General features: G+C 39.6%; 1 protein-coding gene across 7 annotated transcripts in view; it reads right to left on the bottom strand.

The window, feature by feature from the left end:
- SYNRG (synergin gamma) overlaps positions 1-12740 on the bottom strand; it is a 43687-nt gene that overhangs the window by 11641 nt on the left and 19306 nt on the right. For all 7 annotated transcript variants that reach the window (XM_074845479.1, XM_074845478.1, XM_074845477.1 and 4 more), the window contains 3 exons: positions 12114-12232; positions 11873-11935; positions 8436-9386 (listed from right to left, as the gene is read on the bottom strand). In XM_074845479.1, the coding sequence (XP_074701580.1) occupies positions 8436-9386; positions 11873-11935; positions 12114-12232 (1133 nt within the window). The remainder of the gene's footprint in view (positions 1-8435; positions 9387-11872; positions 11936-12113; positions 12233-12740) is intronic.

Here is a 12740-nt window from a genome sequence, read left to right on the forward strand (position 1 = left end):
AGCCTTGACCTTTGAATATTATCTTGTATTTTAAGCTGCAAGTCACCATCCCACTATGGGTAGTGAAGAAACATTAAAAAAAAATAGATGTTTCTAGACAGTACAGACTGCACAGATCACCAGTTCAGTTTTCTGATGCTGGCTGCAGAATCTGCAATCAAAATGTAAACATTAGCAACTCAAACATCTTATCGCATTGCTTCATCTTATCAAAACCAACCACACAGAAGACTGGGCTAACTTTTCCATTCCCTCTGATAAAGTATTAATATATTTTAACTTTATATTCATGCTTTGATACAAATAATGTATAAAAATGTGCTGCAAGAATTTTTAAAAAATAGAAATTCTGTTTAAGCTTATCACAGTTACTGCAGCGCCGCACAGCCGACTCTTCAAACTTACAGGTTCCAGGAATGACGTGAAAATTGCGAAGATCTTGTTTTAGCTTTTACAAACTATTCATTCAGTTATGTATAGAGAAAATCCAATTATTCTGCAGAAAGCTCCAAATGTTTATACTCACCCGGCAATTATATGGGCCAAAAGGTTCTTCTCACTGCCACGAGCAGGTATGAGACATAGCCTGGCTGCTTACATTACAGCCAGCAAAGGAGCCTGCACAGTGAGCAGGGTCTGTTGGGCTTTGGCTGCTACTCATTCAACTGATCTTTCACGTTTAGACTGAGATTGATCCATAGTGAAGGCACAGAGTGCCAGGGGCTGGGTAGTTTTCATTAAAGCATTAAAAAAAAAAGCCCTACTATACTACATTTGGCATTTGTTTTCCAGCATTAACAATTGTCAGTTTGGATTAGACACTCAGCCGCTGCTCAGTGCCTAGGGTCAAACGGTCTCGAGGTAAAGCAAACCCAAACCAGAAAATATATTCTCTCAGCATCGTTTGAGCCGAGACTCTCCTGATAAACATTAGGGTCTTGACTGGCTGGCACGCGGTAGCAGCAACTTGGGTTTCAAACAGCCAGGATGGAAACAAGCTGACTTTCCAGCTGCCCTCTTTATTCAATCTGGCCACACCAGCCTGAGGATTAAGGCATTTTAACAAAACATTTCTGCCTTCACTTATTCATTTTACTGGAAGGGGAGAGCACACTATGCTTTAGGCTGCTTTCCAGGCATGACCCACATACATGACTAATTAAAAAGTCCAACAAATATACAATGTAATGATAGTTTAATGGCTACTCCAATAAAAGGCCCTTTGCAATGGGTCAGTGAGGCATGGTGTGTCATCTATCAGATTTTCCTAAGGGATAGTCTTCCTGCAGCTGCTGCATTTGCACATGACAGCATCTCAATAACAAACGTTAGCACCTTGCATATATACAGCAAGATTTCAAAGAGCCATTCGAATATTAAATTTGTAGAGCAAGCAGTTTACAGAAGGGTAAACAGGCAAGAGATGAAATCACCTGCTTATGGCAAAACTGAATAGAAAGAAGGCTCCGAGGTAAAAAGAAGCTGACTTGCAAGGGATCAGTAATTTATCACAAGAAACCACACCTTGTGCTCTCAAATATATGGTTTTGTTTAAAGAAGTTAAATGAAAGCTTCACTAGCATTAAAGAGAGTGCCAGAATAACCTACAAAATGTTAGCCAACTGTAATTAATCCTGGGATCTTGAAAATACCACCGTGTACTAGGCAACCTATTTTTTTTTCAATTTGTGTTGACTCCAATACCCAGCGAAGATTTAAGCACTGCTATTGTTTCAGTGCTCACCAGGAAATGAAAAGAGTGATGATCCTACTGTGAAGATCTGCACAATCTATTGTGAATGATTTCTTTGATAACTGGTAAGAGCTTGAGCTGAAAACACATCCTAAAGGACCAGGTCAGCGTACTCCTCCTGATCTGATCCCGGCTCAGAGGCACAGGCAGAATCAGCAGCAGCTTTCGGTGGCAATCCTGAACTCCCCGTGCCTCACCCGCAATCAATAGGTCATGGCAGGGAAGGCAGAACGATATTTTAATTGTTCACAAACTAAGATTCAGGATTCTCTATGTGAATTCATGCAGATATGAAACCCATCTGCATAGGTGCAAGAGGCAACGTGAAATGTAATAATTCAACTCTGTACATTCTATTTATGGGGACAGTTACAAAAGGATTATTCTGGTGAATAAACTTTCCTAAGATTATTATATTACAGGAAAAATAAAACAATTCATTGAGAAATAAGAATGTATGAGTAACTGTCCGTAACCCAAGGTAAACTAGCTTTTATAAGAATTCTTATTCTATTGCAAAAAAACCCAACATTTTGCTGTGCCATGAACTTCACTTCATAGAATCATTTGCCACAAGTTAGATGTTTTTGAGTAGAGGAAGTAAAATCATAACCTTTGCCATAGCTACAGCAAAACCAAAGGCTGCTCTGAGCACATCTGCTGCATAATGAAGAGAGGAGCTTCTCCCCCCCACAGGTAGCGGAGCAACTTGCCACCAGACTAATAAGTGAAGAAGCAGTTTACATGTGAAAAGCACTCCTTGGCTGACCCTAGAGAACTCTTCATGATGTGAGTATCTATATTATCAGCAAAAAGATTGTTTTATTAACCAGTGTTAAGAACCGCTCCTCCAACAGCCTTTTTCTTAAAGACCACAGATGCGTGTAACGAATAAAAAAGCTCCAGGTACAATGCTGCAGTTCTAGCCTCTGATGTAATAAAAGCTTCATTTTGCCAGTTTGGCAATTCCAAATTTAAGAAGATGAATGTGTATTAGTAATATTTTTTTCAAAGCAAGAGATGATTAAGTGGGAAAAAAAAATTAATTCCTTCTAACTAAGCATCACACTTAGCAAAGACAGATGCTACGGAGCTACGGCCATTTCCTCCTGGAGGACACTTTTAGTGAGAACAGGATCTGAACTGATGAGAATCATCATATTTTATAACAAAAATGAGCAAAGACTAAATCCATTCAAAATTCTATGAAAATGCCTTGTTTTGGGGATTGCAATCTTTTTTTGCAAGGTTGAAAGGGATTTCTTAGCATTTTTTGGAGAGCATACAGCAAATTCCCTGTCGAAGCAGGGCAGATCTTGTATCGATCACGCGTTAGGAATCCTACAATCCTACCACAAGAGATATAGAAATAGGTTTCAGTGAAACGTTTCATCGTTAAGCAGTGTTCCTTAGTAATCTCAGTAGCAATTCTGTGATGTCTTTCAGAAATGACACGAGAGGTTTGAGTTTAGTTTTGTTATAAAAATCCAAAAGCTCTTACTCCCAGTAGAGTTAAAGCCACACGTCATCAGCACTCTCAGCGTTGGCTGGTGAGACCACAAAACACCCCCCAGATTAAATACACTCGATATCAATTCTCAAATCCCTTATAGATGGGGGCAGGGCGGGACGACTGCGTGTGTGTCTGTAAAAATCAAAGGCAGATCCATTCAAATATCACGAAATCACACTTTTTTCCTTAAAAATATTTTCTAGCGAACCAAGAATGGAAAAAGTGATCCTCACAGTGTCATGCTGGAGCGCAGGAAGTTTCCGAAAGCTTTCAAAACCAAACCCAATTTGTATTTTTTCCAAAGCAAAAGGTTTGAAATATTTACCATTTACTTTCTATCCATTTTGAGCTACCAAAACCATGGTCCAACCTGCCTCATCATCGCCTGGGGACAGCTACAGCTATACAAGCCAGCCACACAGCTGCTGGAGGGAGGCAAAGCAAGAGCTGCCAAGGAAGGTGCACGAGAATACCAACAGAGGATGAAATACAGTTAAAACACTGTTTCCCAGTGTTATCTCATCTACAGAAAAACTTGACATCCTTCATTTGAGCCAACTATAACAATTTATTTCAACGACCAAGGATTAAGTTATGGCTGGAGGCAATTTACAAGCTGGAGCCTTCAACGTCAACAGTTTAATCATTTAAGGAAAACCCTTGACAGCGTTAGTGATATTCTAAAGAAAACTGAAAAAGACAATTCAGAAGGTTGGAATATATTTTGTGATTTTAACCAACGTAGGAGAGTTTCCAGTTTTTATACTTCAGTTGATATTAAATTCTGGTGAATAAGTGTAACTCTTGTGCCATTTTTTTGGTTGTTAGGGTGATGCAGGTGGTAGCTAGTTCTGTTCCCAGCATCCACGCACCAAACCCAGTGCTTCTACACTGGGAATGTCTCCGTTCAGAGACTGGACGAGGGCAGGCACCCCCTCCTTACAGCTTCACCTGATAAAGGCGGAGATGAAACTGGAAGAATACAGAGGCTTGGACGTACTGCTGCGATCTGTGCTGTGCCTATCAGCAACCAGAAAAATTCAAAGCCCATTTCTCAGCTGGGGAAGTCTGGGAGAGCGTTAATGACAAGGGAGTTACTCCAATTTACTTTTGTTCAAGAATGGCAGTACCTAGCACTGCTAAGGTGGAAACTGTCAAGAATGCTGACTCTAAGATAAATTAAAATGAAGAAAAAAGGAGAGAAAATCCTTCAAACCTTGTGGAATTAAATTATTTGCTAATTATTTTTTAGTTATCATCATAAACAACGTTTCACAGCAGAATAAAGACTCCCTGAGCTTGCGTGGGAAGCGGAGAGCGGGCTCAGCTCAGTCCTGCAGAAGCCCAGGGCGGCTGCCACGTCCCGGCGCCCTTTGGCTCAGCTTGGAAGGTGCTTGGAAAGCCCGGACGCACCCTCCGCCGTTAGAGCCCTTCGCAGGATACATACGTGTTGTTAAGCAATTCTATTTGCAGAACTATACTAAATGAGAGCAAGTGAGTGAATCTGACTGTCAAGTCTGGACAAAAATGTAATAAAGTAAAGAGTCATGAATATTACTCCCCCTCCTCCAGGTATGATTAGCTGAACAAATACTAACAGCACAAGCCCTGCAGAATTAAGTGTCTCAAGTTTATGTTCAAGCCTTCAGTTTAAAAAGCTTTAGGGCTGGGCATAACCTACTGGCTCTCCAGAATGAAACAGGGGTGGTGTTTTGTTTTTCTTTTTCTTTTTTCTTTTAAAGTCTCTCAAGATTGGTGTAAAGAAGAAAAAACATGTTCTGGTTTCTGCTTTTGGGGCAAGGAACTACAAAAACCCAATTTGCGCCGGCGTAACATTTTAACTTTATTCCACATCTTAATTATTTTTAGCTTTTTGCCTAGTCTGCTGACGTTAATCCCAAACTGTTAGCGGCCCAGGATTTGGAGGGATTCAAAGTGACATAATTACGTGACACAAATGTGCAGCTGTCATTCATGTTTGAAAGCTTCAATATTTAGAAAGGCAGGAGTTCCCAAACAGAAAAAGGAAGCAGGACCCTTTACTTTGGGGCACTGATTAACTCACTCTAGATTAACTAAATAAACATCAGAATATTGTTTAATGGGCTCCTACTCATAAAGGCCTCGATAGCAACACATTTTCCAGTTGGTCCCTTTCACAAAGGCGTATCACAACCTTGGCTGGCAGCAGGGAAACCCAGAGGAGGAGACAACGGGACAGAGAAAACATTATTTCTGTCTTCGGTCTGAACTACCACTGTACCCTCAAAACCAACTCACAGAAACAACCCTGCCATTCACACATTTGTTCTATTCAACCCCTCTCGAAAACTGCGCTTTTGAAAAATAATATTCAGTCTGATATGTAAGGTTTCAGAAATGCACAGCAAGGTCAAAGCGTTGGAAGAGGAGAAAGCAGCTCACCCACCCGCTGCTCTGCAAGAGAAAGGCACCCGCCAGCTTAAGGGGATACTATAACTTTAAACTTTGTATTTTTCAGGAAAAAAAGATACATTGCTGGTTTGCAACAAATCACACACATCCCCACATTTTCAAAATATGCCAAGATAATATTTATTAACACAGCAGGACTTACAGATCACAAAAGATAGTGATACATAGGAGCTCGTAAGGGCGTTATCAGAATAAAGCATGCAGGTCAATACTTGCAGAAGAGAGATATCAAAGCAGATCTGAGAAGGCACATTCACACAGGAAATGTTTAGTTGAAATTAGACATTAGAAAAGCAGCAAAAAACCTGAAGTTGATTAAAATATACAGAGATCTCCAATAATGCCAAAGGAAAAGGTTTGTAAGATTTACAGATTTGTAGTGCAGCAAATGGATAACCCTTTGAGAATACCCGGGCGAGGGTACGCTCTCGCTGCAACGTTTGGCAGGACACAGAACAAATCAGGTCCATGTAACGTAAACAGGTGATAATTAAATGCTTTTGTCTTGGAGTGAAACATATATTTGGTTTAAAAGAAGCAGCCTGGTTGAAACTAAGAGCATGCAGCCAGTGCTCAAAGGGTTATACAAAGTAAATGCAAGAGAAATCAGGCAACATTAGTATAATCTACCTTCCACACAAAGAATTATAGCAAAGTTTAAAGAGACAGTATCCCCTTTGGAGAGAGCAAAACTGAAAACCTTTCTTCCCTCAGAGACCAAAGTCCGTTGTATGGGCAGCAACTCAACGATTTCTTTCTAATTCCCAGCATAAGCAACCTACCTGCCCGTACCTGGAAGCTAAGCAATGTGAAGTCTCAATAGCCAAAGGATAAAGACCTCTGTATCAGTATGTCAGAAAAGTCAAATCATTTATCAGCACCTCTGTCCCGCTGCTGTTTCACCGGAGATGTTTCACGGTGCTTGCAAACATACAGCTCCCAATGACTGGTCTCCCATTTCTCAGCAGTGAGGATGACAAAGGGATACTGTCCCTTTTTGACATTAGATTTACAGATCGAAGAAAATGAAGAGAAAAAAAAAAAATCTGCTTTTTAACTTTATGTAAACTGAAAAAAAGAGACTTGAACATCAGCAGTTCGTAGCTTGAAATGCATCAAACACACATAAAGGAGCACGTGAGCACAGAAATATTTGTAACAGATCGTCCAGGGCACGCTCCGCTACAAAATCCAAACAGTTAAATGGAGTAAAACTCTCCCCGTGGAAAAACATCTAGCTTGGCACCATAGGAGAATACAGACTTGTTTAAGTTTAATAAAAATAGCTTCTAATTAATACTTCAGAGTTCAAAAGTTTAGCAACAAGCACATGATCAGCTAACCCCTTTAAACAAACCAAAAAAGTCTTTCCTGCCACTAAATGGCAATTATTAATCACTGATTTCTGTGGTAAAAGCTCACATCCTGTAGAAGAGCTACATAAGTCAAACTACCACCAAAAGAGGCTAGAAAAATATTAGGAAAAAGTGCTTTCAAAACCAAAGTAAACATTCAAGAATACACTGTAGGTGCTACGTTTTTGACAGCTCACTCAACTTGGAATTTTACCAAGCAGTAATATGAAAATTAAATGTCTTTGCTAATAAATTATTCCTGATATTTTGTACCCTGTTATAGAGCATCTTCCATGTCAAAGTTGCCAACTTAATTCTCTCCCCTACTTAAAAATATCATATAATGCAAAATTACAGTACTGTGTATTTTCTCTACCCATATCTGCAAAAATGGAAGAAATATTTCATATGGAAATAACCAATTCTTGCAGTAACAGCTGTTACAGTTTGTATGCTCCCCCCTGTTCAGAAAAGCTTTTGACTGCATAATACTTGTCGCTAGGACACAGTTATGGTTCCCGTGTTATTGAAGGCCACAGAACATTTAACTACATCTTACCTTCCTATGTACACACGAAAAGAAAAAGCAGGACACTTGGGAAATTTGTTTTATGATATGTGATCAGATCAGAGGTGGTCAATTCACTCTCTCAGGAGCACTTTCATAAAGGGAAATTAAAGAAGGTGAAAACCTGATAAGGATAAAGTAAAAGTCCCATGGTTTTAAATTTAGGTCCAGGAGTTACCAATGGTGAGATTAGCATTTACAGGCCCTTTGCACAACTATTCCAATGAGGGTTTTAACTCTAAAAAGTATACGCAATGCTTCTACTTGCAGTCCTGCAAAATACTGGCTACGCAGATTAAGCCCCACCGTAACGGGAATATACTAGTGGTGTTGATTAGGCAGCTTTTCATTAACAGCACAAATTAGTGTTCTGCCTACCCTTTTAGAAGCGCAGAGCGGGTTAAGTCCCCAAGCCATAATGCTTTGTTGAAACCAAGAGATTAAAGTGAGACTCTCTGCCATTCATCTTGCAAATATAAATGGAATGACATTGTTTGCATTAGAAAATTTTCCACTTGAATCCCTTAAGTGACAAGAGCTAACAGGTACCAGTAATTTGATGTTGTCAAATCTCAAAAATAAACTGGCATGGAGTTCAAACTGTTCAATCTATTTATAGTCTTCTAAGACAAAAAATAAACGCTGCCCTGCTAAGGGGCCGTTGGCTAGCGGGTGCACGTATTTAGAAGTCTTTCACTGCTGAAAGACTAGTGCATAATACTGTAATTTAGCACACAGAACACCGAAATCTCCATCACCTACGTTACCAGAGCAATCTAACCAGTTCCTCACCTGCTGCTGGTGGATGCTGGCCACTAACTGTTGGCAGATCCAAAGAGCTATCAGACATGACATGCTTAAGATCTCCTCCCACATCAGCCAGTTTCATGTCAAACTGAACAGACAACGCGTCTTCAGAATCCTCCTTGCCGACACTGCTGCCACCAATAGAAGGGAGATCCAGAGACTTCACCGAAGCAGAGTCTTCTTTGGCCTGCTTGAAAGCCGCGACTTTGTCCACCAAGGACTTATCTGCATTGTTGCACATGGAAGAAAACTTGTTAGAGTGGAAGTCGGCAAAATCATCATCGCTCTTCACTGAAGAAAGCGTGTTGTCCTTCGCCTCCTCAAAGCCAGCTCCAGAGCCTTCCAGAGAAAGCTGTTTGAAGATGTCGTATTTGGTGGGCGTAGCCGCGGTGGCAGAACTCTGCCCACTCTTCACCATGCTGACCGATGAGCCAGGCTGAGGAACAGGACCGGCCTCTAGCTTAAGTCCATTGTATTTGTCATCTGTTTTCTGTTCGGAAAATCCACTGCTGTTGTTGAAAGCCATAAAATCTGCAAAGTCATCTTGTCCACTGGCTGATGCGCAATTAGAAAATTCCCCAAAAAGGTTGAACTCTCCAAAGTCATCAGCTAAGCTTGAACTTTTGCTGGGTGCTGGTTGGGCAGTGGTAGATGGAAGGGGTGGTGGAGGAAAGGAGCCCGGTTTTGACGTATTAAATGCAGGTGGAAAGGATGGCTGCTTGTTTTCTCCAGTAGAGGAAAAGAGATCCAAGTCTGCAAGATTCAAAGAGGTCTTTGCTTGTGTTTGCTGCTTTGACTGAACGGGCAGAGAAGGGAAGGATGTGGGGAAGGTTTTGTCTTTTGTAGGTGGCTCTAATGGTGAGATACTGTCAGCGGTTTTAAAATCTGTGAAACCATCATCGGTTCCTGCAGGCTTGAATTCTGCAAGGTTATCTCCTAAGAATAAAAACAACGAAAAAACAAAAATAAGACACTGCAGTGACAACAAATACATCATACTCACACCATGCAAGCAAGCAAATTATTTCATGCAATGTCAGAAGTTTTTATGCAAACTATTTAAATTAAGACCTCAGGATGCACATAGAACTGCAAACTCAACTTCTATGAACCACACAAGTTTCAAGGTCAGCGATTATAATATTCATTCCAGCAAACACTTAAGTCTTTCAAATAGCCTCAAAGTCATACTAAATTCCCTTTACACTGAGTTAATATCAAAAGACACCATGACCAATAGATTCAAAAGGTGATCAGTACTGTCTCATTCAGCTTCCACGTAAGTTCTGCTTCCCACCTCATCCTTCTCATATTTGCCAAGCAATGACTGTAATCTCCAATTTCACTTATACCAATACAGTATTTGCCTTCTTACAATTCTCCTCCTCCCTCCCTCCCTCCCTTCGAAATATTGCCCAAACACAGTTGCCTCGTGAAGCGTCAGCAGAGAGTTGAGACAAAAGCAACCCTGCTGATAAGCTGAAAGGGGAACAGAGGAGAGATCAACCAAACCAGACTTGCCTGGTGGCTGAAGGTACTTTTGAAAAAGGCTCGCTTAACAGGAGGCACACAGCCAGCAAGCCTACCCACCAGGCACGGAGGGGAACCAACGGGCGGAAGAGACAGAGGCCCAAACAGGAAATAACGCAAAGGTGGTCATCCTAATGTGTTGTTTTAGAACATTTTTAAGCTCTCGTTTTAACCTATCATGTTTTCCTTCTGCCAGATTCACCTAAACATACCATAGTGTTAAGGGATCAGAACTTCAGTAAATGCAATGTAGCCCAGGCATCTTCTAGCTTCTGCTAAGACTGATTCCAGTTTTACTAAGAAGCTTCGGTCACGTGCAAGTGAGCATGATTAATCATGAGATGTGGAGATCTCTAGTTCAGCTACCTACTGAATGTAAGATTGTGCTATGTAAGGATTGTAATTTAAACCTGATTAAACATTAGGCAACAACGTTTTCATTGAATTTACATTAAATATTTTGGTGTACTAATTTTATAAGTTTCTTCCTGTTCATACACAATTATTTTTTTATAAAGCAATTTCTTTTGAACATGAAAATATGTTGTTTAACCCATTCACCAGCATGTCCGTACTTAGACTACTTGTAATTTTAAAGTATTGATGTATACTTTAAGACAAGTGTCAAATAAACAGATTTTGTTCTATTTTAGAAGCACACCGTTAATTCTTAGCTACCACACAGTGTTATACTTTAAATCAGTTTAACCAAGACTTAAAATACTACTCTTTATAATGGTAAAAAAGGACCACGACTCTACCTGACATATTCTTCCATTCTCCCTCCCCTCCAAATCAACTCACTTGGCCCAGCAACAATACAAATATTCATGAAACTGCTATTCATTGATCAAAACTAAAACATCACAGCAAACTAAACTTACTGATGAATTGCAAACTTTTCCATTAGAAATGTAAGCTGGTGAAAGGGTTAAGAGTGGTCAGACCTGGACAGCTGGCAAATATAGTAATTTTCTATATTTTAGAACATGTACAGAAAGAGATAAAATGTTATTTCATTTCATTGCATGCATTTAATCCTGAAAAGGTATTGAGCTTGAGAATCTCACAAAACATTACAGGAGTTTCAGAAACTCAGTGTCTGAAAAAAAGAATTCCATCTTTGAGAAATAAGGAGGAGGAGGAGTGAACTCAGGTATGCAGTTGTACCCTAGAATCTAAAATTGTTCTCTAGTAATCAAACAAAATGCTGGCTATAACATAACTCTGTGGAAGGCAGGTTAAGTTAGTGATACATTTATCTTCTGATCTGTCTACTGATAATGTATGGAAGTCAGTAGGAGTTTGAGATTTCCCCCCCCCCTTTGATTAAAAAGATGAGATTACCACTTACATTGCATAAGTGAGTTTGACATAGATGGTTCTGGAAAAGGCTGAGGGAGACTCTGCTTTGGTAATTACACAGATGTTGTACTTCAGATGCCAACTAGGTTTTACTTTTCCCAATCAAAAACAGTTAAACACAAGTTTCAAAATAAGTGATCAGATTTATTCTTAGAGCACCAGAGACATGAAAAGTTTAAATTCTGCCCTAACCATAGAAAAAAGTTGCAATTTTGTCCAGAAGCATCTTATTCTGTCTTCTGAGAATATGATTCCTTCCTTAAAACAAACAAATTCCAACCACATCATTTTAAAATAAAGCTCAGAAGCACCCAGAAGAGATGCCAGTCTTCGAGAAATACAATTTGTACATTGTTCCAATAGTATATTGCACTATTTTTTCAGGATACTTCCTGCTAAGTTGTTTAGAGAAGCAGAAGCACCATTATTCTAGAATTCTAGCAATGAAAATTCTGCAGCTCATAGAGAACTACTAAAAAAATACCAAGAAAATATGTTAAAACAGCTCCAAAAAACATACTGCTTACCTAAGTATTTGCTCTCTGATGGCTGTTCTAATTCACGGAAAGCACTATACTTGTCTCCACCATCTAGTGAATATGAGAAAAGAAATACATTTACATAAAGGTATTATGAATTCATATAGAAAATTTTATAGTGGCATAATTGTTCTGATTTTTAAATATTAATATCTTATCAGTGCCAAAACCAAGATATACGAAATATTACAATAAATTGCTCATAGTGGTTGTATATTTTTCCTTTTACCTCCAAAAGTAGCTGTACTTTCAGAAGGCTTCTCAGCTGCAATTCCTTTAAACACAGCATACTTATCAGTTGACGAGAGTGTCTTATTACCTGGGAGTGGCATTAGTAAAGAAGGAACACTAAAAACAAAAGAGATAAAGGCAAAGTTCCTTAATTTATCCAGAAGAAATCTACATTTCCAGGATTTACTTAAAGGAGCCTCTTACTATGACTGCACAATTTGGATCACTAAACCTAAGCCTGTACCCTAGAGTGCTTAATCAAGAACTGACGTAAACTACCTCAACACCTATTAAGAATAAGAGCATGGAAACAGGCAGCTGCGTAACTGACGGGTGAATTCGCACTTTATCTCACCTAATTGCATTTCTTTAGGCCCCAAGTCAATTTTCAACCTTCTCGATTTTAATTTGTACCAGAACATGAACAAAACGCTCCAGAACTTTACACCGCAGGAATTCCTAGCCCAGGAGAGAACACGCACACTCACACAGACCAGGAATCGCTGCAGTTTAATCTCTCGCTTTGCCCAGGGCAGCGTAAGGACAATTCTCCCTGATAGAACTGCATATGGTAAAGAGTTAAAACTGCATGAGATTTTGTCAGCTCCATATGTCAGCTTACCTA

This window comes from Strix aluco, chromosome 19 (genome assembly GCF_031877795.1).
Source record: "Strix aluco isolate bStrAlu1 chromosome 19, bStrAlu1.hap1, whole genome shotgun sequence".
NCBI lineage: Eukaryota > Metazoa > Chordata > Aves > Strigiformes > Strigidae > Strix > Strix aluco.